The sequence below is a fragment of the Eriocheir sinensis genome, chromosome 13 (assembly GCF_024679095.1).
Source record: "Eriocheir sinensis breed Jianghai 21 chromosome 13, ASM2467909v1, whole genome shotgun sequence".
Lineage (NCBI taxonomy): Eukaryota > Metazoa > Arthropoda > Malacostraca > Decapoda > Varunidae > Eriocheir > Eriocheir sinensis.
Window position 1 is genome coordinate 616,745 of NC_066521.1, and position 28,000 is coordinate 644,744.

At 43.4% G+C, this 28,000-nt stretch overlaps 1 protein-coding gene and 1 long non-coding RNA gene across 4 annotated transcripts in view; one reads left to right on the forward strand and one right to left on the reverse strand.

Moving 5' to 3' along the window:
• The first annotated feature begins 289 nt into the window (after positions 1–289).
• Positions 290–27,995, forward strand: LOC126997852 (uncharacterized). Of its 3 annotated transcripts, none has more exons than XR_007752415.1 (8): positions 290–543; positions 5,601–5,737; positions 7,343–7,502; positions 13,784–13,980; positions 22,370–22,508; positions 23,206–23,346; positions 23,752–23,904; positions 27,287–27,995. It is a non-coding gene; the product is annotated as an uncharacterized LOC126997852 (long non-coding RNA). The 3 variants fall into 3 exon arrangements; XR_007752414.1 differs by having other exon boundaries at positions 292–543; positions 23,206–23,335; positions 23,752–23,944; XR_007752413.1 differs by having other exon boundaries at positions 293–543; positions 23,206–23,335.
• LOC126997850 (uncharacterized) overlaps positions 15,634–28,000 on the reverse strand; it is an 86,312-nt gene continuing 73,945 nt past the window's right edge. Inside the window, exon 3 of the mRNA XM_050859063.1 lies at positions 15,634–15,845. Within this exon, the coding sequence (XP_050715020.1) occupies positions 15,666–15,845 (180 nt within the window). The 3' untranslated portion in view covers positions 15,634–15,665. The remainder of the gene's footprint in view (positions 15,846–28,000) is intronic.

Consider the following 28,000-nt stretch of genomic DNA (forward strand, 5'->3'; position numbering starts at 1 on the left):
GTGACTAGGGAGGGGGGCTGGAGTGACTAGGTGAGGGGCCGGAGTGACTAGGGTGGGGGGCCAGAGTGAATAGGGAGGGGGGCCGGAGTGACTTGGGTGGAGGGCTGGAGTGACTAGGGTGGGGGGCCGGAGTGAATAGGGAGGGGGGCTGGAGTGACTTGGGTTGAGGGCTGGAGTGACTAGGGTGGGGGGCCGGAGTGAATAGGGAGGGGGGCTGGAGTGACTTGGGTTGAGGGCTGGAGTGACTAGGGTGGGGGGCCGGAGTGAATAGGGAGGGGGGCTGGAGTGACTTGGTGCTGGTGTGACTTGTACAGGTAACTCTCAATTTTCGCGTGTTTGGTTTATGCGTTTTTGAAATAACGCGGGGTCCAAAATCCAAATAAATGTTTAATTTACACATTTTTTTCATTTTTATGGATGTGTCACGCAACTGGACTCACAAAGTGCCGCAGCCACACAGCTGAGCTCAGTTCTTCCTGCGCGCCACTTGAACAACACTACAGTACCCACGCTGCCATGCTACTCAACAATAGGGGTGGGCAGGTACTGGTACCAGCTATACGGTACAGTACTGGTACCAGACTGCTCGGTACCGGTACCAATACTAGCCAGTTGCTCATGGTGTCCCTCATTTCTTCCTCACACGAGTGAGGCCGAGACTGAGTGCCTGAGTGGATATCTTGGTGATATGGTTATTCTCTCTCTCTCTCTCTCTCTCTCTCTCTCTCTCTCTCTCTCTCTCTCTCTCTCTCTCTCCACTGAATGAAGTGAATATTTATTTTTCAATAGAAACCTACCTCTTCTTTGATTTACATTGTTTTTGATTTACGCGACCTCTTCAAGGACACAATACTCGCGTAAATCAAGAGTTACCTGTACCCATTACTCTTGACTTATGATGAAATAAGTCAAAGTGTTGATGCAAGAGGTACAGTTGACATAATCTTACGGCACTCCTACGGAATGTTGGTCCCGCCTGATTTGCAGGCCAAAGCTGCCAGTTGTGCATTTTCTGCGTTAAAGATTCATTTTAGTACCGTGCCAGTATTTCATTACCTACCTTATGAAACATCACTAGCTCTTCATATATCTTTTCTACAAGCGTTCAACAATCATGGAAACGATTTCAAAATACAATTCAAGGACTATTTATTGTTAAAAATAGGGGATAATATATTCACGAAAGTGTAGCCTCCTTTGGTGGCAGCTGCGGCGACAGTGCCGCTGCCGCAGCCACAAAATGGCTCACAGTGGGTTTAGTGTAGGGGAGCATATTTAAACTACTCCAACCGAACTTTCTGTGAGGAGGTATTTCTCGCAACACCGGCTGCACCGCCACCGCGGCTGCTGCCAGAGGAGGCTGTGCTTTCGTGAATATTATCCCCTATTTTCAACAATAAATGGTCCTTGAATTGAATTTTGAAAGCATTTCCATGATTGTTGAACGTTTGTAGAACAGATATATAAAGAGCTAGTGATGTTTCATAAGGTAGGCAATGAAATACTGGCACGGTACTATAACGAATCTTAACCTTTTCTGCTGCAGTGTTACCATGCTGAGCGAGCGAGCCATCCTCCCAGGGCTCCCCAGCTTCATTCACACTTTCTATTATATTCACTCTAAATCATGCTTGAAATGAGCTATGAAACTGTATCAGGGCTCCCCAGCTTCATTCACACTTCCTATTATATTCACTCTAAATCATGCTTGAAATGAGATATGAAACTGTATCAGGGCTCCCCAGCTTCATTCACACTTTCTATTACACTCTAAATCATGCTTGAAATGAGATATGAAACTGTATCAGGGCTCCCCAGCTTCATTCACACTTTCTATTACACTCTAAATCATGCTTGAAATGAGCTATGAAACTGTATCAGGGCTCCCCAGCTTCATTCACACTTTCTATTACACTCTAAATCATGCTTGAAATGAGATATGAAACTATATTACCAAGTATTTCGATTTCTTTTGTTTGCACTAAGGCAGTATACGTACACAACCCATGAAGAACAAGAAGAATAAATTGCAAATGAAAAGCGGCAGGGCTCCCCTCCTCACTGCCAGGTGTATGACAACAGAATGAGGAGAGAAGGGGGCTTGCAGAGTGCACTGCAGAGTCAGATTCCAAGGCGACTCAGTGCTTGAGGAGGGGAGCCCTGCTGCTTTTTCCTTGCAACTTATTCTTCTTGTTCTTCATGGGTTATATCTCATTTCAAGCATGATTTAGAGTATAATAGAAAGTATGAATGAAGCTGGGGAGCCCTGATACAGTGTCACATCTCATTTCAAGCATGATTTAGAGTGTGATAGAAAGTGTGAATGAAGCAGGGGAGCCCTGGGAGATGGCTCGCTCGCCCAGCGTGGTAACACTGCAGCAGAAAATGCATAACTGGCAGCTTTGGCCCGCGAGCCAGGAGGGACTAACATTCCGTAGGAGTGCCAATCTTACTTGACTTCTCAAATCCTTTGATACAGTTTGCCATTCCATTTTGATCACCAAGTTACATCATTTGGGTATTTCTAGTAACATATTGTCTTGGATCCACAACTTTCTTACGGGAGGAAAATGTCAGTTGTTGTTGACGGTTATTCTAGTGCCTGCAAAAGTGTGATGAGTGGTGTTCCTCAAGGTTCAGTCCTGAGTCCTGTTCTTTTTCTTATTTACATGAACCATCTGGCCTCATCACTTAGCTGTCAATATAAGATCTTTGCTGACGACTTATAAATTTATATGAAGGTTCAGACTAATAATATTTCCTCTACAATCAACCGTATAGCTACTTTCCTGCAAGATATTGACGTACTGAATGGAATGGCAACACCTTACAACACCTGGTAGTGGGGAGGGCTATGAAGACCAGGGAAATTGTGGGGTAAAAGCAGCTATTGCAATGATGCTGTCTACCTGAAATGTTTCTGTGCTCTACCTACGGCGAAAATATATATTTTCTAAATAAAATCCCCCGATGGCAGTGCTGTGGGCCAGCGCCATTTTGATGGATGTCAATAAGTGGTTGTATCTGTGCCCCCCCTGGTTGGGAGGGGGGTTGAGGGGGCAAAGCCCCCCCCCTGGTTGGGAGGGGGGTTGAGGGGCAGCCCCCATGTTAGAGGCTAGGTTATGTAAATTTTGAATGGGGTAGTTTAAATTTGCTTCCCCACCCAACCCCCCCCCCCCCCGATTTCTCACGGGTCCCTCAAGATCGTTAGGGGAATGGGATTAGGCCTTTTTCTTTAAGTACTTGCGCCTTCATATTATGGTTGAGGGACATGTATTTCATCCTTTAACTATAATATGGAGGCATAATATCGTATTTTGGAAGCGCAGAGTCAATCCACAATTACCTTACACCATTCTTCTATACTCAGTAAGATCATTAATGTGAGTGTGTGTGTGTATATATATATATATATATATATATATATATATATATATATATATATATATATATATATATATATATATATATATATATATATATATATATATATATATATATATATATATATATATATATATATATATATATATATATATATATATATATATATATATATATATATATATATATATATATATATATATATATATATATATATATATATATAGCATATGTCTTATTGGATTATGTTCTGTTGTTTGATGAGCTTGGATAGGCTGGCGCATTGGTTGGCAAGACCTTTCAGTTCTTTGCCTGACGGTTTACCCAAGCATGGCTCATAGGGAAAGGTTATCCAGGTAAGTAAGGTCATTAATATATACCACAAATAATTTACTGCCTCTAGAACATTGCCCTAGAGTACACCACTCATAACGTCAGTCCAGTCAAAAACTACACCAGGTAAATATGGGGATTCACTACACACCTCCAATATTGCTCCCATGGCAATAATAACCTTTCCAAGGTATCACATACTGTTGTACTTCTCTAGTTTTACTGGCGCATCAAACATATACTGCGTCTACAAGTGATGATAAAAAATAACAGATATTATTCCTCTCCACTTCAACAGACTTACAACACCTGGTAGTGGGGAGGGTTATGAAGACCAGGGAAATTGTGGGGTAAAAGCAGCTATTGCAATGATGCTGTCTACCTGAAATGTTTCTGTGCTCTACCTACGGAGAAAATATATATTTTCTAAATAAAATCCCCCGATGGCAGCGCTGTGGGGCAGCGCCATTTTGATGGATGCCAATAAGTGGTTGTATCTGTGCCCCCCCTGGTTAGGAGAAGGGTCGAGGGGGGCAAATCCCCCCCCCACCCCGTTAGAGGTTAGGTTATGTAAATTTTGGTTGGGGTAGTTTAAATTTGCTCTCCCGCCCAACCCCTCCGATTTCTCACGGGTCCCTCAAGATTGTTAGGGGAAGGGGATTAGGCCTTTTTCTTTACTTTAAGTACTTGCGCCTTCATATTATGGTTGAGGGACATGTATTTTGTCCTTTAATTATAATATGGAGGCGTAATATTGTATTTTGGAAGCGCAGAGTCAATCCACAATTACTTTACACCATTCTTCTATACTCAGGAAGATCATTAATATATATAAGTATATATATATATATATATATATATATATATATATATATATATATATATATATATATATATATATATATATATATATATATATATATATATATATATTAGGGATGCACCGGAACCAGTATATCAAGTTCCGGCCGGAACTGGAACTAACCGGAACTTTTTCCACCTATAAATGGTTAAAAATATGAAGAAAAGTCTTAATTAGTATAGCATTAATTATAAATTTGGTACAGTCAGATTTCAGTTTCCGTATATAATTGAAGATAAGTAATTTTTTTCTGCACCTCTTCCATTGGTTGATAAACTAAAGAATAAATCTTAATTCCTAGTCATTATAATTTTGGATAACGACAAAGTTTATCCTGCAAGTTTTCCAATAAAAGTGCTTGAAAGATAACTACAGTGTATTACTAACCACTTCATATTTTCTTAATGAAATTATGTAAATTAAAAGTTGAAAAATGTCAAGATTAGAAATTAATGCAAATAGTTAAGAGTTGAGAAAGGTAAGCCTTGTGATAACTGCTGAGATGTAAAATAAAAGTTCCGGTTCTGGCCGGTAATTTCATGATAGTTCCGGCCGGAACCAGAATCTTGCTAAAATTTGAGGTTCCAGCCGGAAGTAAACGTCTGGAACCAAGTTCCGGTGCACCTCTACTCTCTCTCTCTCTCTCTCTCTCTCTCTCTCTCTCTCTCTCTCTCTCTCTCTCTCTGTGTGTGTGTGTGTGTGTGTGTATGGTACCATAAGTAATACTGCCTCTAGAGCATTGCCCGGGGCTACACCACTCATAACATCTGTCCAGTCAAAAATTGCACTATACTAAGTAAGATCATAAATATATACGTACCACAAATAATGGGCCTAAAACATTGCCCCGGGGTACTCCACTTATCTATCCCATCAAAAACTGCAACATTCACCTGTACTGTCTGCTTGATAGGTTACAAATAAAGGAACAAGGCTACAGACCAAAGCCAGGTTGGTGAGGATCACTGTGCTGGAACACATCACAGCAATGCCGGGGATGCTGACACATCCCTCCCCACAGAGTGGCCGAGGGTGGCGTGCGGCCCTGCATCGCATCAGATCAGCTGCCCCATCACGCCCGTCACATTCTGGGCCAAGGAGAACCTCGGGTGGCAGGCAGCACAGCGGGGGAGGCGGCGGCGCGAGGCCGGGAGGAAGGTAAGGAGGAGGAGGAGGAGAGGTGTATTTTGGGATATTTGTTGCCCTGCCTCTCTGTCCCTCCACTTGTATAGTCTTCTACAGTATCTCAGCCTCTTTCTAGTTTTCTCATTGCTTTTACTTTCCTTCTTGTGGTCTGCGGTGTGTGTGGGCCGCTGGAGTGGAAGCTTACAGTGTCAGCCTTCCTCCCTTTCCACCTGATTTGTCTCTTATAATAATAATAAATGTAATAAGAAGGAAAAGGAGGAGGAAGGGAAGCTCAGGTTGGCTTGTAACACTCTTTGCTTCACCTCTTGGAAAGCAAACTAAACGAAACCAATTTATTATTTTTTACCACTAGATATTTACTATAAATAGTACAGTTGTGGGATATGAGTGTTGACACAGTTTCCAAAATGTTTTGGACGCCGCTAGCGAAAGATGGCAACTATCCAGCAGAGCTACATTCGAGTTGTATGTGATGTGTGTGTGTGTGTGTGTGTGTGTGTGTGTGTTTGCAAGGATCAAAGAGTGTGTGTGGGTGTGTGAGAGATATTATTTAAGGCTTTTTCTTATGAAATTGTGAGCATCAACTGCACGACAATTATGATTCTTTAAAAAATCTGTTATGAATGCTCTTGTTTCCACTTGTGCACGATCTGTAATAAGATTTCCTGCATTCCATAAGCTAAATACTTGCTTGGCTTTGGTCATCAGTGGGCATTATGGAGAGAGAGAGAGAGAGAGAGAGAGAGAGAGAGAGAGAGAGAGAGAGAGAGAGAGAGAGTGAGAATTAATTTCTCTTTAAGAAAAAAAGTTACTGCAAAATAATAGCCTTGTTTTCTTAAGTGCATAATAATAACTTAGTATTCGTAAATGCAAAGTAATAGCCTAGTTTCATAAATGCAAACGAATCGCTTAATACTCTTAAATGCAAAATAATAGCTTTGTAATTCATTCCAATTCATAATAGCCTACTAGTTTCTTAATTAAATGCGTCGGCTGGCATGGTCGATGACGTCATTGCATAACATTGTCAAGCGAGAGTTAAATGGTGGTATCATTATATATTTTTAGACTATATCAGAACATTTGTGCACGTTATCAATTTTTTTTTCGTATTTTCTAGCGAGGACGTTGCAGGAATGAATACAACATTTATCCAAATGCATAATAGCGTTGTAAACAACTTTAGCTGTCAATGACTAAATTTGAACGAAATGTAAAGAGACATTTTCGTCCACAAATTAAAAACTTGTTATCAGTGTGCACAACTGACAAATTCATATCTAATAAATTATGGAGAGTGTATATGTAGTGACATATCTGAACATTAGCCTCTTTCCATGCGGTGTATATATTTTAAAGTCGGGGCAGCTGAACGAAACTCAGTGGACAGTGTGTCAACACTTGTGTCCCACGATTGTACTTGGTGTTCCTCTCACAACCCACGCCACAACTGGGTCACAATATTTGCTGATGTATTGGCTGACTGACATCTTGCCGCCTTTTAAGTTCAAATGTTCAAATAATACATAAAATTATATCTCATCAAATCACTGGAAAACATATGATATAATATAGCACAGTAATTTACATATATACTGCATGAAATTACATCTGCAGTTGGCGATGGCTTTTACCATCTGGCGAGGGAGCAGCCGTGGGTGGTGGCAGCAACTCGGCGAGCGGCGTGGAGGAGGGAGCCGCCAGGGTGGACCACGCCTACAGCCTGCACGTCACCGCCCGCCACTAAGGGCTGTGGGCGTGCATGACTGCCAACCAAGTAAGGGACATATTTTTAAACGTATCCTTCTATTTTTGTGTATCTGTCCATTTTCCTTGTCCTTGTATATCGTTGTGTGTTCTCATCCTGTCCCTGTGTGCCCTGATGTGTTTTCCTTGTCACTGTCCTTGTAGTCATAAGAACATAAGGAGTCTGCAAGGGACCACCACTGTGTGTCTTTGGGTATCCTCACACACACACACACACACACACACACACACACATTCAATGTGAAGAAATGTCATGTTATGGAAATGGGAAAAAGTGAAGGAAGACCAAAATGGACATATAAAATGGGAAATGGTGAAATATTAAAGAAAGTACATAATAATGCAATAGTGATAATGCAAGATAATAATCAGCCAGAGAGTCCTATAAATCGGATATTCGGTGATACGTATAACAGGTGAGAAATACAGGAATAGCATTCCACTACATGGATAAGGATATGATGAAAAAATTAACTACCATTATGATCAGACCAAAATTAGAATATGCGGAGGCAGTGTGGTCTCCCCATATGAAGAAACACGTCAAGAAACTAGAAAGAATACAGAGGATGGCAACAAAAATGGTTCCAGAGCTGGAGGGATTGACATACGAGGAAAAACTAAAGGAAATGGACTTACCAACACTAGAACAAAGAAGAGAAAGGGGAAACCTAATACAAATCTACAAATTATTGAGCAAAATGGAAGAAGTAGACAACGAGGCAGTCTTTTGTCCAGCCTCTCATTCTTGTTTCCGTTGTCAGAGCAGCGTCCAGCAGGCTTTTTTGTTGCTGTTTCTGTGTTACCTTGAGCTGCCTCCCTTGATGTTAAGAAAGTTTGTAGCGTCTGCACTCCTCCCTCCGTACCTGCCTCATCTCTTATAGTAATAATGCTTTGCCTAGATGAATGCTGTCCAAACTTTTTTGCCTATTGTACTCTTTATTACCTTCTCCTACTGTTGCATAGCCCCCATGGGTGATTGAACTCAATTATATTATACAGTCACCCCCCGCCGTTCGCGGTCTCACCCATCGCGGTTTCATGATCAGTCAACTAATTGTGACCCCCGGCTTATACGCTGACCCCAGTTTCAAGGTGTATCTGGATGCATTGACGCTAAATAGGAAGGCAGAGAGGGAGGGAGGCAGAGAGGAGGGGAAGGGAGAGAGGAGGAGGAAGGCAGAGAGGAGGAGGAGGGAGGGAGAGGCAGAGTGGAAGGGGGAAGGGAGAGAGGAGGGAGGAAGGCAGAGAGGAGGGAGGGACGGAGGCAGAGAGGAGGGAGAGAGGGAGGCAGAGAGGAGGGGGCAAGTGAGACAGGCGGGAGGACGGCAGAAAGGAGGGAGGAGGGAGGCAGAGAGAAGGGGGAAGGGAGAGAGGGAGGAAGGCAGAGAGGAGGGAGGAGGGAGGGAGGAGGAGGCAGAGAGGAAGGGGGAAGGGAGAGAGGAGGAGGAAGGCCGAGAGGAGGGCGGGAGGGAGTGAGGCAGAGAGGAGGGAGGGAGGCAGAGAGGAGGGGGGAAGGGAGAGAGGAGGGAGGAAGGCAGAGAGGAGGGAGGGAGGCGGGGCAATGGACGTTAGGTTGCTCCTGAGTGACGTCACGGTTAGACTGTGACGTCATGCTTTCCTATTGGCCAGCAGCTCACTCAGGGACGACTGCTAGTGGTCGAGATTTTCTCATAGCAACATTATCCTAAAAAAAAAAAATTCACGCGCCGCCACACTGCAGTGTTGCCAGATTGGGCTACTTATCGCAAATTGGGCTACTTTTGGGTCTTCTGTGCTACTAAATTTTGACCCCAGGGTGAGTGTTGATTACGTATTGTTGTCTAACAAGGTCTTGTCTCATTTCAGTCATTAAAAAGAACGAAAAAAACATGTTTTATATGACGTGTCAGAGGTGACTTCCCCAAATGCATATTTTCCCATAGGGTTATAGTCCCGCCGTTCGTGGTTTCGCGCATCGCGCCGAAGTCCGGGAACGAAATACCCGCGAACGGCGGGGGATGACTGTATTAAATTTATATTATATTATATTATATTTAGGTACTGTATTTCACGGCGTATAGCGCGCACCCCAAACTTTAAGACAACAATTTTGGAAAAAAATAGTTCTTGAAATGCTCAGAAATACTTATGGTTAAAGAGCATTGTCGATGTACATTTTCCCGAAATTTATACATTTTTGGTGTAACCTGTACTGCTTGAATTGACAAGTGTCCTTGAGTAAAGCAATGAAAATGGCGGCCGGGCTGGTGTTGTGAGAAATACATCCCCGTACATACTTATGATGCACAGCTTCTGATATCATAATTAGCATATAATTCTCACCGTCACTCGTAGGTTATGACAGACAACTACAGTACCCTCTCAAGTTTCGCGATCCACAAGTTTCGTGGTTGGTCCTATATTCTTACCATCTTGACTTTCGCGCATTATCATGAGTTTCGCGCTGCTTGAACACGTACGGGTCACGTCTACTTATTATCGGCGTCACCCACGCTACCTTTAAAGGTCGTATCACACAGTAGGTTTTCCTCCAAACATTGTGGCTATGGCGAGAGAGAGAGAGAGAGAGAATGGGTCATTTTGAAGCCTCAGAAGGCAGCTGCCTTACAATTGGCTGACAGTTCTGAAAACACGCTTGTGATTCGCTGGGAGTCCGATGACATCATCGCCGACGCTCACCCTATCACAATGGTCATTTTCGTCCAACCGTTAGGGCTACTGGCAATGCCCGTACGCCCAACCGGGAGCGAGTTCACGGTTATCCGTAAGCTGATGTCACACACATTTTTTTTCTTCCCACCGCGTTGGTGGCAGCTTGGACAACCAGCAACTCCAACTTTTCCTGGTGTGCGTCACACACGGCCAAGGTCGGTTGCCCGTATCCACATCCACAACGTAAACAAAGCACTTGCCTTGTATCAACATGGCGTCGTCTGCTAAAGTAAGGGCTGTCGCGGCTTGTGCTGCCATTACCCAAGTTATGGATTTGTTGCTGCAGTTAAATGGAAGGAAGAAACAGTTGTGGGTGTGGCGTGTCTGTGGTTCCTCCATGCCAGTTCTCATTGTCACCACTGCGCGTGCGCGGCCAACCCACCCATCTTGACTCAACCACATAAACACATAAACACATGGATCGAATAACAACACACACACACACAAAAAAAAAAAGCACACACACACACACAAGGCAGACTCATTATGAACCACTGCAGATGTTTCTGACAAACAGAAACGACTTCACCATTTCTTGAGTGTGTTAGAATGTAGTAGTCCTATTTGGTGAGTGGCTCACATGAACCAAATCTAGCTCTTGGCAAGAAGAGAACAGTCGTCTTTAACACTGCTCTCTTCTTGCCATTGGGTATGTTTGGTTTGTAAGAACCATTCAACAAATAAGTTTTGACACACACTAGGAAATGACAAAGCCATTTTTGTTTGTGAGAAACATCTGCGCGTATCTGCGTGTGTGTGTCTTTGTTGTTATTCGATCCACGTGTTTATGTGGTCGGAGTCTAGATGGGTGGGTTAGCCGCGCACGCGCAGTGGTGACAATGAGAACTGGGATGGAGGAACCACAGACACGCCACACCCACAACAGCTTCTTCCTTCCATTTAACTGCAGCAACAGGTCCATAACTTGGGTAATGGCAGCACAAGCCGTGGCAGCCCTTACTTTAGCAGACGACGCCATGTTGATACAAGGCAAGTACTTTGTTTACGTTGTGGATGTGGATACGGGCAACCGACCTTGGCCATGTGTGACGCACACCAGGAAAAGTTGGAGTTGCCGGTTGTCCAAGCTGCCGCCAACGTGGTGGGAAGAATAGGGCCCAGTGTGACACCAGCTTACGGACAACCAACAACTTGCTTCCGGATAGGCGCACGGGCGTTGCCAGTAGCCACAATGGTTAGAGGAAAACGGCCAGTGTAACACTGCCTTAATGAGCCACACACACGGTGAGGCGTGAGGCTGCGCCGGAGGGATTTTCAAACACAGACTGACGGCCATCCGGCCGCCTCACAAGGCCATGCCGGACGAAATACACACACACACACGGACTGAAGGCCTTTAGCCCCACCCACTTTGAGCTGGCCGGACGAGCCAGGCCGGATCATGTGTGCCTGCCATAAGGCAGCGAGGCTGCTGACCGGGTGAGCGCTGGCGATGACGTCGTCAGCCTCCCAGCGAATCACAATCGTGTTTTCAGAGCTCAACCAATCGTAAGGCTTCATCTGTGGCTTTAAAACGACCCGTTCTCTCTTCCTGTTTTCTGCCTTTTTCCAAGGTATGTATTTTGAGATGATAAAGGTGTAAAGGAGGAAAAAAAGTGAGCTCCGGGGAGCAGCGTGAGCCAATTATAATTTCGCCACTACAAACAGCTGCCTGCGCCATGACGGGCTACGGGCCAACCATCAGGCCCAGATGGATAGTCTACCGGTGCCATAGCCCACATGTAAAAATAAAAAAATAAAAATAAATAAAATCTCCACGGGTCGGAACAGTTAAGCGCTTTTTCAGTGTTTTCAATACCTCGAGTTTCACGATCCTCGAGTTTAGCGCTAAACCTTCGGAACGAAGCGAGCGCGAAACTCGAGAGGGTACTGTAGGCAAGACACACTTCACACGGTTCTAGTGACACGCGTCATGCAGCTGTTTGTTGTATGGGTGTGGTTGTGTGGCTTTCAAACAATGCAAATGGCGGCCGGGCTGGTGTTGCGCGAAATAACTCCTTGTACAAGACTCATGATGTACAGTTTCTGATATCATATATATTTACCCCATTATTCTCACTAATATTAATAATTAATAATGAACACATTGATTTTTTTTTTTCCAATATGATTTTTTATGTAGCTTGTACTCCTCGAATTGGCAACAGTGCTCCTTAGTCATACAAAACAATGCAAATGGCGGCCGGGTCGTGTCGGTGCCCGGGCCCCGGGATAACAGCAAGGCATGGGCGATCCTCCACTGATTTCATTTTTGTGTAGTAGTTATTTGATCGATCTGTATTTTATGGTAACATATTATAAGACAGCTATGGACTACGAAGGATCATAAACAATAATAAAGGTAAGTTTGCAGTTGTTATTGGATAAGACAAAAAAAAGACCCTTAACCCTTTCATTGCTAAACACTTGCAGCGGGCGTTAGGCATATTTGCTTGTGGTGCTAAACGCTCGCTGCGACCTCCAGCCGCACTCAAATCTCCCGCGTATGAGAGTGTTCCAACACTAATTCTCACAACACAGGATTGCCAATTGAGTGGGTTCTTCACTAAATTTGGTGGAAAATCATGTCAGCCCAGCGCGGAAAATCTACGGACGAGCAACTGGTGGATGTTGTTGACCAATATAGCGACATTTTTGCATAGCTTCACCTATCACATGACTGATATTTTAACCAAATAGTTGTAAATTTTGCAGTTGGCAATACTGCCCTGCCAGCACCCCATCATCAAGAGATCTACAGTAGTTGCCTTACGGCTGACCGTCACGCACGTATAAATGTACGTCTTCACAGGCAACACCCCCTGAACGTGCCTGTACTTTAGCAGGAGAGGCTTACATTACCGAAACGTATAGATCTTGGCCTCCTCTTTCCAATGGTGTTTTTGTTATTTAGCTGTGATGAATAGTTTATGAGATACAGAGGTTAAAAGAGCGAGCACTAGCGTCACTTGCTGGTGGTGCTAAAAGCTCGCTGCGAGCGCCAGTCACACTCACAGCAAAAAACACCCCCTGAACGTGCCTGTATGTTTGCAGGAGAGGCTTACATAACCGAATCATATAGATTTTGGCCTCTTTCCAATGGTGTTTTTGTTTTGTAACTATGATGAATAGTTTTTGAGATATAGCGGTTAAAAGAAATACCCTTCCCCCGCTGGGGTGCCCGAGCGCGCCTGAGGGGATAGTCTCGTTGCGAACGCTTAGCAATGAAAGGGTTAAAAACACCCCAAAGAAGGAAAAAAAATCAATAAAAATTTGTACATTCGGTGTATAACACGCAGGACTAAACTTTCAGACATTTTTTATGTGAAAAAGGTGCGCGCTATACGCCGCAAAATACGGTACATGTGCATTACGCATCCTTCCTAGGTACCCGTCCCTCCCTCTCTTTTCCTTCATAGAACATGGGAAGTTTCTGCTGTGTGTGTGTGTGTGTGTGTGTGTGTGTGTGTGTGTGTGTGTGTGTGTTCGTCGTCTTTTCACGTACCCCATTGATCTATGCTGTGGACCCCAGTTTGGACAACACTGGCCTGGATGAATGCTGCTTTCCCATTTCAGAGACTCACCCCAGAGGAAGTGCCAGGCCAGCACCACCACAGGGACAGAGGATGAGGAGGAGAGTGTTCCAGCGCTGCTCCAACTTAATGCTCATGGGCCACACTGAGCCCCGCTAAGATGTCCTACCCAGTGGTTCCTCCTGCTGCCCCACTACAAGGGTGTGCCAGGAGTGCCCTCCAGCCTGCAGTCCTTGGGTGGTGAGTGCAGCAACGTGCCCTTATACCTCACCCACCCTGGCCTTCATGTCACCCAGCAATGGAACTCTGCCTCAGACTCCAGTAATTTATGTTCAGCCATCCTGGCCTTCATGTCACCCAGCAATGGACCTCTGCCTCAGACTCCAGTAATTTATGTTAATCCATCCTGCTGCCACTATTTAGTAGGGTATAGGAACACACCAATGCATAATTTTATTCCTCCTCCTCCTCTTCCTCTTCCCTCTCCTCCTCCTCCTCCTCCTCCTCTTCCCTCTCCTCCTCCTCCTCTTCCTCCTCCTCTTCTTTCTGTTTTACTGTAGTATATCCACGAGAAACTGGCGGGTGGGGTAGTGGCAGCTGCGGGGTCAGCTAAGCCCCGCACCTTGCCACACACTCTCAACACCTCTCGCTCCCTCTCATATGAGGCGTCCGGAGGCAAAGGGGCGACATCACCAAATCTGTCATTTTTAGCGACTTCCCCAAACAGTGCAAGGTATACTGACACTTATAACAAGAGAATCGAGGGTGTACTAGCAATGAGTGTGAACAAGAATATCTTATTATCATGTAGTGATTGTCGGAGGTAAAGAGGCGGCATCGCCAGCAGCACGAGAATCAATGAGGAGCTGGTTTTCCTGCGCTACCTATTGCTCCGCCAGTCACAGGCCGCGCTGCCCACCAGGCGGAGCGTCTGAGTTTAAGCCCGGGAAGTAAACATTGTCCTCAGGGACTCCTCACATTATTATTATAAAAATTCATAAAAAATAAACATTTTGAAATGAAACGGTTCATACAGTAGTTTAGGAGAACAATATAGATTTAAAAAATCCATGTACATTATGGATATTCATCATCATCATCATCATCATCATTTCATGGACGCCTGCTGCTAGGAGCTCCCACCAGGGGATGGCCACGGCAGAAGAGTTTCCAACTTTCTCTATCCGGACACTCCCTCCTTGCCTGCTCAAAGTTTCTCAAAGATCTTTCCCCCCTCTCCCTAACGTACTCCTGCACCCTATCTTTCCATTTCACTGGAGGTCATCCTCTAGCATTCCCTCCCTCTATCTCACTCACATCAGGGTTGGAAAAAATCATGATTTTTTTTTTTTTTTAAATATAAAAAAATCAATTTATTTGATTTAAATCAGATTTTTTTATTTATTTAAATTGATTTATTTCATTTAAATGATTTTTTTTTGCATTAATCCTTGTTTGTTTACACTGATTATTTGTTTCAGACTTAGGAGGCCATTTTCTTGTATTAAACTTGGTAATGTTAAATGAAGCCATAGTTTAATACACATTACCCATGATGAGTTTTCACATAAAAATCATGAGTAGGACTAATAGTTTTTTTTTAAAGATTTTGAATATTTTTCTTGTAAGAGATGGCAATTATTCATTGGTGCCTGATTTGCTACAGGATCAGTACAGGACAAATAGACTTTATACTTTCCCTCTACAACTGCTTCACATGTTCTTCCTTCTTTCTTATATATATATATATATATATATATATATATATCTATATATATATATATATATATATATATATATATATATATATATATATATATATATATATATATATATATATATATATATATATATATACACGAGGTGTGTCAGAAAAGTTCCAGGACTGGTGTCACAAAAGATTTATTTTGAATCCAAACTACAAACTACAAGTTTTCCCCTTGGAAGTAATCCCCCTGGAGTCTAACGCACTTTCCTATCCTTCTCTGCCACGCCTGCATGCACTCCTGGAAGGATTCTTCCGGGATCCTCCGCAGCTCCGTCATCACGGCCTTTTTGATGTCGTCCACGTCTTCAAAACGGGTCCCCTTGATGACCCCCTTGAGCTTGGGGAAGAGGAAAAAATCACACGTTCATAAATTCATAATTTAAATTAGATATTTCACTCATGGTTTAACACTTAAATCATTTTCAATACAGTTTATTTAATTTTGATTTAAATCATGATTTTTTTTACTCTGATTTAAATCAATTTAAATCACTTGATTTAAATCAAAACAACCCTGACTCACATACACCCTTCTGGTCATCTTACTCTCCTCCATTCGCTCCATGTGGCCAAACCACTTTAAAGTCTGTCGCTTCACTTCTTCCACCACTCCACACTTCTTCCCTTCACCCCTGTGACACATTCCAAAACGCTCGTACACACTTTCATTACTCATTCCATCCATTCTACTCACACTACAAGCACTCCTCAAATAACTCATTTCCACTGCCTGCACTCTAGACCTCTGACTTTCATTCCAGGCCCACGTTTCACTTGCATATGTGAGGGTTGGTACTATTACTGTATTTCTCAAATCCCTCTTTACCTCCAAGCTCACACTTCTGCCATTCATGATTCATCCCAAAGACCCTACCACCCTTCTTCCTTGCAATGCCCTTTCTCTTATCTCTCCCTCCGTACCACCATGCTTACACATAACTGATCCATGGTACTTAAACTCATTGACCTCCATTTCTTCACCATTCAAAATTATTTTGCATTCTTTTTCACACTCAATACCCACTCTATATGGGCATACAAAATCTACAACCTCACTTCTACTTCGCTCTCAAACCATCACTTTACTTTTCTTGACATTTACAGTAATCCCTCGCCATATCGCGGTTCACTTATCGCGGTCTCGCTGTATTGCAGATTTTAAAATTGTTAATATTGAATTTCGTATCATGGATTTTTCGCTATATCGCGGGATTTTGCGGTATAGAGGTATTTTAATATATTTATTATTTTACTTTTTTTGCAGTAAAAGAAGCATTTTCTAGCCTAAAAAATGTAAACAATATAAAAAATTAAAGTATTAATAAGAACATATTAAAAGAATATTAAATTGCAATAAAATACATAGCGTACAGCAGAGACAAAGACTCGCACGTATGTAAAACGCAGCTACGGCCGCTTACGCTTGAGATAGTTTGCCCATGTGTGATCGTACACGGCACACTATTGGCTGGTGGATGGGGGGCGACCATCCAGAGCACTGTGTTCTGTATCTTGGGTGCTGATTGGCTCAGCGACCGTAGCATTTGTTGGTTCGTCAGTGGTTAGCTCGGAGACAAAGGGAGAGTGTTACAGCTTGCTACCGTTAAATGCTCGAGAAGTTGGCAGTGACGACCCAGACAGGATGAGGCAATGGCTACACTTGAACAAGACTAAAGTCCTAAACTTGCTCAAAATAATTACTCCAAGCTTATCTAGTTTCGTGGAACTCTTTGCAGTACTGGAATACACACGTGGAGAGCGACTGAACCAAACAGCTGATACGCTCTTCTTCTTCTTGTGACCACAACTTACCGACCACACGAGTAACCGACTTATGGCTTATGGACCTGATGGAGTGCCTCCTATTGTCCTTAAAAACTGTGCCTCCGTGCTGTCACCCTGCCTGGTCAAACTCTTTCGCCTCTGCCTGTCAACATCTACCTTTCCTTCTTGCTGGAAGTATGCCTTCATACAGCCTGTACCTAAGAAGGGTGACCGCTCCAATCCCTCAAACTACCGTCCTATTGCTTTACTTTCTTGTCTATCTAAAGTTTTTGAATCAATCCTTAACCGGAAGATTCAAAAGCACCTTTCCACTTCTGACCTTCTATCTGATCGCCAGTATGGGTTCCGCAAGGGGCGTTCAACTAGTGATCTCCTAGCCTTCTTAACTGACTCTTGGTCATCCTCTCTTAGCCGTTTCGGTGAAACTTTTGCTATTGCGCTGGACATATCAAAAGCTTTTGATAGGGTCTGGCACAAATCTTTGCTTCCCAAACTACCCTCCTACGGTTTCTATCCTTCTCTCTGTACCTTTATCTCCAGTTTCCTTTCTGACCGTTCTATTTCTACCGTGGTAGACGGTCACTGTTCTTCCCCTAAATCTATTAACAGTGGTGTCCCACAGGGTTCTGTCCAATCTCCCACTCTTTTCTGTTGTTCATTGATGATCTTCTTTCCAAAACGAACTGTCCTATCCATTCTTACGCCGATGACTCCACTCTGCATTACTCAACTTCTTTTAATAGAAGACCCACCCTTCAGGAACTTAACGACTCAAGGCTGGAGACTGCAGAACGCTTAGCCTCAGACCTTACTATTATTTCCGATTGGGGCAAGAAGAACCTGGTGTCCTTCAACGCCTCAAAAACACAGTTTCTTCACCTATCCACTCGACACAATCTTCCAAACAACTATCCCCTATTCTTTGACAACACCCAGCTATCACCTTCCTCAACACTAAACATTCTCGGTCTATCCTTAACTCAAAATCTCAACTGGAAACTTCATATCTCATCTCTAACTAAATCAGCTTCCTCGAGGCTGGTTCTGTACCGTCTCCGCCAGTTCTTCTCCCTGCACAGTTGCTGTCCATATACAGGGCCTTGTCACCTCGTATGGAGTATGCATCTCATGTGGGGGGGCTCCACTCACAGCTCTTCTGGACAGATTGGAGGCTAAGGCTCTTCGTCTCTCATCAGCTCTCCTCCTTATACTGATAGTCTTCTACCTCTTAAATTCCGCAATGTTGCCTCTCTTTCTATCTTCTATCGATATTTCCACGCTGACTGCTCTTCTGAACTTGCTAACTGCATGCCTCCCCCCCTCCCGCGGCCCCGCTGCACTCGACTTTCTACTCATGCTCATCCCTATACTGTACAAACCCCTTATGCAAGAGTTAACCAGCATCTTCACTCTTTCATCCCTCACGCTGGTAAACTCTGGAACACTCTTCCTTCATCTGTATTTCCTCCTGCCTTACGACAAAACTCTTTCAAGAGGAGGGTATCAGGACACCTCTCCTCCCGAAACTGACCTATCTTTCGGCCACCTCTTTCTTTTTAGGAGCAGTGAGTAGCGGGCTTTTTTTTATTAATGTTTGCTTTTTGTGTGCCCTTGAACTGTCTCCTTTGCTGTAAAAAAAAAAAAAAAAAAATGTTGATGACCGAGTTTCTGACTAGAATTTTGATGAGTTTCCTGTGAAATGTAGCCGACTTTGAATCTCTCGAGAAACTAGTGGTTGGGTGACCTTGTTCACACGGGCTGAGGCGAGATTCACAGATATGCGTGCTTATATAAATAATATATATAAAATATAATATATAAATTATATAAATAATAAAATAAATATAAAGTCGTTACTTCGCGGATTTTCGCCTATCGCGGGGGGTTCTGGAACCTAACCCCCGCGATAAACGAGGGATTACTGTACTTTCAACTTTCCTGTTACAGACACTCAAAAACACTGACCAAATTTTGTAAGTCACTTTCATTTTCTGCAATGAGTACTGTGTCATCAGCAAACAGTATCGAATTCAGTACCCACTTCCTTGCCTCAGCAAACATTTTTACTCCAACTTCCCCAACTTTGCCCTTCATTTCTCTAATAACACCATCCATATAAATATTGAACAACCATGGTGACATGACACACCCCTGCCTTAAGCCCACTTTTATCTCAAAATGTTCACTTGTTTCTCCAGTAATTTTGACACATGCAGATGCATCCTCATAGAAAGACTTTATTGCACTAAGCAGTTTTCCTCCCACACCATAAATCTTTAAAACGTCCCACAATGCAATCCAATCAACTCTCATAAGCTTTTTCCAAATCCATGAAGGCAGCGTATAGTTTTTTCCTTTTGCTATTATTTTTTCTACTACCATCCTGAAGGCAAATATCTGATCCACACATCCCCTTCCCTTCCTGAAGCCTCCTTGTTCTTCACTGATTTTCTCTTCTGTAAGTCTTTGCACCCTCTCTATTATGACTTTTCCATATACCTTTCCGGGTACACTCAGGAGACTTTATCTCTATAGCTCCCACACTCCCCTCTCCTGCCCTTCCCCTTGTAAACTGGGACAGTGATGGCTTTTGTCCAGTCTGCTGGCCCCTGCCCCTCCCATGCTACAGTACCCTCTCCAAGTTTGTGATAAAAATAGGTCGACGTTGCGGGTCGCAGATGTTGAAATTACAAACTTTGAACCATTATTCTTATGGGGAAAATTGAAAACCGTCAACATCTTTCGCTTGGCCGGCCACCCGTCTGGGTGGCCAAGCGCATGTGTGTGGACGGCCCCGGCCGCGCACTGGGCCCAAGCAGCTGGCGGGCGGCTGATGATGGTGATGGTGGTGATGAGTGTCAGCGGCATGGCCTTTGCATCAGCACCGCCTGAATGGTGTTTTTGTCGGGACCCGTGTGTGTGTGTGTGTGTGTGTGTGTGTGTGTGTGTGTGGCTGTGTTTGTTGTGGGTTTGGGCTTCTCAATTTGCCAGTTCTTGTTTTCCACATGTTGCGTGGGACCCTTTCTTTCCTTCCATCTCTTCAAAAGGGAGAGATGGAAGAAAAGAAAGAGGTCCCACACAACATGTAGAAGGTGGGAATTGGCAGATTGAGGAGCCTGGGCCCGCGATGGGCACAGCCACACACACACGGGCCCCGACGAAGGTGCCGTTTGGGTGACGCCGATGCGGGTGCTGCGCCGCTGACGCTCATCATCACCATTGCCATCATCAGCCGCCCGTCAGCTGCTCGGGCCCAGTGTGCGGTTGGGGCTGCTCGCACACATGTGCCTGGCTGCCCGGATCCCACTCACCATGCTTCCCGTGGCCAAGGGAAAGGCCCAGGGGGTGGGTAAGAGTGAGAATGGGAATCAACGACCACAACAAGGTGTGAAAAAACCCGGTTTTAGCAGCTTTTTCCTTTTCCTCTTGAGTCATATCGCAATTTCAGTTTTCAATAAAAATCTAATTTTTTAGGTCCCTATCGCAAACTCAGTGAATTGCAAACTTGAAACTCGCAATCCTGGAGACAGTACTGTACTTCACATATCTTGACCATCCATTTAACAACTACATCTCCTCCACACTCCAACATTTCTGCCGTGATTCCATCAATTTCTGCTGCCTTTCCATTTTTTAATCTTTTTATTGCTTGATTTACTTCTTCATATGTTATAGTTCTTCCTTCATATACTCCTCCTCTACCTCCACTCAAAACTGCTGCTGTTACAGCTGCTGGACGTCCATCCTCAAGATTCATTAAGTTTTTGAAATATTCTCTCCATCTCTCCTTCACAGCTTCCCCGTCTTTCAGCATCTTTCCATTCTCATCCATAACTTCATTTATTTTACTTGGAGAGATATTTTCTGCATTTTTTTAATTTTTTATGTCTTTCCAATATGATTTCCTGTTCTCTTTATATTTTTCACTTAGTCTTTTTCCAAAGTCTTCATCAACTCTCTTCTTACTTTCTTTTCCAGTTATCATAACCAATTTCCAAATGGGGGTATAAAAAATTAGCTATAAAATTGATTTATTTTTCAATATAAAAGAAAAAAAATTGTTCTTATTATACAGCTAGGCCATACAAGCAAAATGAATACAAACAAAACTTGGTAAGTCAAGAGGAAGGTGCAGTACACATCACTAAACTTTGAATGAGATTTGCTCAAAACTAGGTTTTGGTGATGTCGCCCGTTTACCTCCGGACGCCTCATATGTCAGCTATTTGCTACCTTTAAATGAATTTGATTAAATAATTTGATAATCCAATAAGGTCATGTAGTGTTTAGATTGTTTTGTTTTAGGATATATATATTTTAGGATTGTTTTGTATAAATACCACGACAAGGAATTCTTCGCCATCAAAGCAAATAAATTAAAGGAGTGAGTAACCGTTTCCTGCTTTCATTGATGTAGACTGAAAGTATTGTTCATGTCAGCGCCTGTAAGTCCACATGTGCCGGATCAGACGTCTGTGCAAGCTGGAAACCAAGGAAAGTTTGCATCATGGAGTTTGTGGATGTTACCAGGAACTAAATCCAATTATAAAGAAATTCGGAAAGGCAGTAGATTTTTAGTCTTTGAGCAAGGCCAAGAATGAGAAATACCAAGTGATTCTTCCATTAAAAGGTTCAGTCACAACAAAACCCGGTATTTTTAATCGTTTTGGGTTCTCAGCTCGCCTGTTTAACCCGGTAGCAGCGACGGGCCGAATTTGTGCCATGATCTGAACCCCCAAAAATAGATGATACATAAACTGATCACAAATGGGTTGATATATGTTATGAAATGGTTTGTGTGAGTGATGATTTTTTTCTCGTTTTTCTCGCTTAGAGGGACCATTAGGAAACCTGATCCCTGCTGCTACCGGGATAAAAAGTCTCGTAGAAGTTCCTGGGCTTGTCATGGGCTGTTTTGTGATTCTGGTGATGATTTTACACGACCTCTGCACGCTGAACTGGAAAATCACCCACAAAAAACTGGTTAATCTTCTCTGTGGCCTTGGGAAACAGTCGTAATGGGAACCCAAACTGTTTCAATATATGACCCTTTGAAAAGCCCATCCTTCTCTTCAGGCTGAACGCCCTTGAGGTAAAAATGAGGTGCCTGGCGGAGCTGCTGGGTCCGTGTGACGCTGGAGGAGCCCGGTGCTGCCTACCTGGGGCCCACACACTCTTCAGCATCTCCCTGCCTTGTTACACCCACTGACAACAAGTATGAAATCCTCTCCTGTACGTTCTGTTATACTAGGGATTGAGACCAAGGAGTTACAGTATATCTTGGCATGTCAGTGAATTTGTGGGTTGGCTTTCCTTCTTGCCTCATGTGTTGGTAAAGTTCTGCCTTTTCATTTTCTTTCCAATTTCCTCCTTTTTCAGTGTTTTCACATGAATTTGTTTACCACTTTTATTCAATCATTCCATGCTACTCAATGACCTGTGTGTGTGTGTGTGTGTGTGTGTGTGTATTTACCTAGTTGTGAAATACGGGGAAAGGGCTGTACTAGGCTCGTGCTGTCCCGTCTCCATAACGCTTATTATCCAGTTTGGCTTTAAATTCATGAATTGTTTTTGCACACACAGTCTCTTCGTCAAGTCCGTTCCATGTTGTTATGCTTCTGTATGGAAAACTGTATTTCTTGATGTCTCTCCTACAGTCGCTCTTCTTCAATTTCTTACTATTCCCTCTTGTCACACTCCTGTCACGTACCACTAAGTCTTCCCTGTCCAATTTCTCCAATCCCTCTTGTATCCTGTATAATGCTATTAGGTCCCCTCTCTCTCTCCTTCTCTCCAGTGTGTGTGTGTGTGTGTGTGTGTGTGCAAAAGAGAGAGAATTCATAATATTCTTTGTTTCTTTTCCTTTCCTTTTCCTTTATTTTATTTCCCTTTATTTTTCTGCTTGGCCCCAGATGCTGTGGAGGTGTTGTGAGGGGCAGTGGCAGCGTGTTGGTGTTCCTGGTGGAGCACAGCTGGACAGTGCAGGTGGCCAAGCAGCTCCCAGGGGAGACTTTGTGGCATTTTTCACTCAAGCTGCAGTCTGTGAGTTGCCGGTAATCTTCTCATTCTTTCTAAAGGAAACTTGATCATCACCTAAGAATCTTTAACCCATCCACTGCAATTGGTATGGATTTCACCTTCACTGGTAGCCTGGTAACATATAGTCCCATTTCTCTCTCTGCCTTTGTGGTGGATAATGGAGTGTTTCCCATGTGGTATTGGTGTGCTGGATATCCCCTCCCAAGGTGCAGGACTTTACATTTTTCTTCACTGAATTGTAGCAGCCACATTTTGATCCATTCCTGTAGCTGGGTGAGGTCTTCTGGTAGGAAATCTGCAGTCAAGGGATCAGGGGCCATGGATATCAACATACAATCAAACATAAGTTATTAAGGTAGAAAGATTTTTTGTCCAAGTTCATTTTGCTGCATACAGTGACATTTGGTTGCTTTGTCCAGGTGCCCGGCTGTCCTGCAGCAGTGGCAGAAGCACTGCCTGGCCAGGCCATCTCCTGCGCCTTACCACACACGGCTGTGCCAAACAACCTGAAGGAGGCTACCACTCAAGCCATGCTGGAGCTGACTGACATGATGCACTCTTGGACTGATAAGGTAAAGCTCTAAAGGACGATTTCTCATGGCTGTGAACAAGGTCTGGGGCTCAGTCACTTGTCAGTTGTTATTGGGACTACTAACACTATCATCATTATCTTCATCCAGACACCCACCCTGGCAGAGTTAGGGAAAGGAATTGAGACCAGCTGTGGGAAATGAGAGATCAATACTGGCTAGAGGAAGAATTATTTGCCTCGACTCCAAGCAAGATCTGATGTAACCCTTTAGCTCTGACGTGTGGGCACCCGCACTGAAAATATTGTTCTTGAGTGTGACAATTGGAGACATTTGATGGTACTTACCGGGCAACCTTCCTTTGTCTGCAGCTCCACCTTCTGATGACTTACACTTTCGGGAGGGGAGCACCAAGACACCTCTCTACCCTAATCTGACCATTATCAGCGGGAGCAGTGCTTGGAATACACATTTGCCTGAACTTCCTCCTTTAATGTAAAAAATGCACAGCTTTGCCCCCTTGCTAATCTTTCCTTCATGTAGAATCCAGAGATGGAGTAAATATAAGAGTTGTGTATTTGAATACAAATACGAATACTTCTTGAAAATATTCACGAATACATTGATGAATACTATTCATTGAAGAGTACCTCCTTGTCGTAACTGTAGTAAATAATAATGATAATTGTAGGTTTATTGATCAAGAAAATTATGTCATGCCTGGTATGTACATTTATAACTTGCTGTCTTGATTTACAAAAATTAAAATGATCATTTAAAAGGTTATAACATTAAGCGTAAAGAAATTATATGGGAAGAACATTAAAAGGGAAAAATGTAAAAAAGAAACAAGAAACATAATAAGAAAAAAAAGAAGATTTAAGATTTGTTGAATGCAGCAACAATGTGGCACACTGGGTGTCTTGTAGCGAGAAGTGTTGCAGCTCACACACACCCTGCAAGAGTGGTCTGCCTCTACGTGTGTCTGCCATGGGTGCTGTGTGAGTAAGGAGGCAATGTATCTCTGTGGGATTGATTTCTCAACAGACTTTGTCCAAACTTGGGTGTAAGATGCTCTCCTCTTCCAAATAATGCTTGTGAATTAAGCCTCGTTATTGCTGTTTCGTAGTTGAGGTAATTGTTCGATAAACTGATCCTAAAACACCGTTTCTGAATCCTTTCGAGCTTGAGGTGTTGTTACTGTGTAAGGCCTGGCTGCCAGACGGGCGCTGCGTATTCAAGGGACGTGGGTGTGAACCAACAGTACAACTTAAATATGGTATTAAACTGAAACCGAATTGACGGGCACGATACAAAATAAACATACATCTGTTAGCTTTTGAGGTGATATAATCTATGTGGTCATTCCATTTGAGTTGGTTATGTATGTAGACTCCAAGTAATTTACAGCTGTTAACAATAGGAATTGCTGAACTGTTAAGAGTTAGCTCGGGAAAAACAATGGGAATTTTTGGTGGACGTATGTAAAGTACATACTTCACATTTAGCTGAATTTACTAACATTTCGTTTAGATCACAGTCATTTTTGAGTCCACCAAGCATATTCTGTAGAGTGAAGTTTATCCCATATCTGGAGTTTGGTGAGGGCAGTTGAGGTAGTGCTCTGCTACTGGTAACATGTAACCCAGTAGGCGGTGGCCGAAGTGATAGCGTTGATACCCATCATTGCCGTGGTGATGGAGACGGCGTTCGAATCCCCACGCTACCACTCAGATTTTTCGGTCACCGCCGAGTGGCTTAAAACTACCCACATGCTGTCCTGAAGACCACCCATCAACCCGGACTCTAGAGGAAGCCGTCCAAGCGAATCAAGTACGAGTTCCAGGGAGCAGCATGAGCCAATGCAAGATGGCGCCACTATAAACACTCGCCTACGCCAGAACGGGCTGGGCCGACCATCAGGCCCCACCTGGAAGAAGCCATCAGGCCCCACTGGAAGATACGGCGCCAATAGGCAACAACGTAAAAAAAAAAAAAAAACCAGCCACATGGTCGGGTCATCGGCGACTAAACTGGCAACCCCACTGGTTTTGTTTTGGACCAATGGGGAGGGTGTGCTGGAGCCCCAGGTGGATTAAAAACAAGACCATTCTAAGGGCAGATGAACTCATGTTTATCAGTCAATGGCCATCCAGTCCCAGCTATGGGTGGAATAGTGGGTGCTAAACCTCATAGCCCCCTGCTGCCTTGTAGGGTTTGCCCGTTTCGTTCAGGCAAAGGCTAGAGCCACCACTTAAAATAGGTGGTTGGGTTTGCAAGGGCAAGCACCCGGAAAATCTTGCGCCAATAAGTGAAAATGGCTTGATTTACGAGCCATAAAACATCCAACCGCTCATGAAGAGTGAAAACGAACGTTAAACGAAATGATGATGATGTAGTTTATCCCATTGTTAATATCAATTACTTCACAAAGTGTAAGATCATCAACAAATTTAGCATGTGAGTCATTATTTAGGCATACCTAGTGGACCACTGCCAGGAAGATTACTGGTCCTAATTTTGTCCCTTGTGGTACCCCAGAAGATATAGGATCATACTCAGAGATACAATCCCTATACTCTGTGACTGGGTACAGCAATGTTCAAAAGTTATGCAACAGTAAAATGAGCTCCTGAATGACTTATGACTAGTGCCAGTATTCAATTATATATCATAGGTACAGAGGTATCACACTTACCTCAACCCGTCCGCTGCAATTGTAACGAATATGGCTTTCATGGTAGCCTGGTAACACATACTCCCATGTCTTTCTCTGCCTCTGTGGTGGATAGTGGAGTGTTTCCCATGTGGTATTGGTGTGCTGGATATCCCCTCCCAAGGTGCAGGACTTTACATTTTTCTTCATTGAATTGTAGCAGCCACTTTTTGATCCATTCCTGTAGCTTGGTGAGGTCTATTTCTGAAAAAAAAAATTGAAGTTTTTGTCAGATTATTTTTTTACTTATTTTTTTTATTTTTCATGTGTGGCCTATGGCACCGGTAGGCTGATTCATATGGGCCTGATGGTCGGCCCAAGCCTGTCATGGCGCAGGCAGTTGTTTATAGTGGCGCCATTATTATTGGCCCCTGCTGCCCCCCGGAGCTCGTGCTTGGTTTCACTTGCGTTGTACAGCTTCTTCTAGAGTCCAGGTTGACGGGTGGTCTTCAGGACAGCATGTGGGTAGTCTCAGGCCACTCGGCGGTGACTGAAACATCCCAGGTGGTTAGTGGCGGATTCGAACCCACATCATGGACAACGCACCGAATGCAAGGCCGGCTTGCTAACCACTCAGCCACCGCCTCCCCAATATGAATACTTCTCCCTTGTTTTCGAATACAAATACCGAATACAAATGCTCCACCCCTGGTAGAGTATGCAGTTTTATGTATTTTCCAATTTTTGATGAGATGATCAATCTTTCAGGTCCTTGCTGTTGAGGAGGGAACATGCAGACCTGTGTATTCTGTGGAGCTGGCCGGCGACTCCTTCACTCCACCGCTTGACATGCAGAAAGAACTTGCCTTCATGGCCTTCCCTCTGTCTGAGTGGGCAGGCAAAGCAGTGGTTTATATTAAGTTACTGTTTTACATAATGTACTGAGGGAAGGAAAGTCTTAAATAACCAGCTCTTGGGTCAGTTCCATTTCATCCATTGTCATGTATGTAAGGGAACCATTAGCCCCATATTTGTTGTTCTCTTAAGTGACAAAGAAATGGAAGTAAGGGAACAATTTACACATTTTTATTGTTCTCTTAAGTGACAAAGAAATGGAAGTAAGGGAACAATTTACACATTTTTATTGTTCTCTTAAGTGACAAAGAAATGGAAGTAAGGGAACAATTTACACATTTTTATTGTTCTCTTAAGTGACAAAGAAATGGAAGTAAGGGAACAATTTACACATTTTTATTGTTCTCTTAAGTGACAAAGAAATGGAAGTAAGGGAACCATTAACACATTTTTATTGTTCTCTTAAGTGACAAAGAAATGGAAATCAGTCATGTAGACTCTGCATCCCCATATCAAGTCTTTCCTAGAGTATCTTAAAAAGCATAGATGACTTAATGACCAGAGATTGGAATGTCCTCCTTACTAGATCAGCACAGCGGTCATAGCACATCATAATAAGTAAGGGTT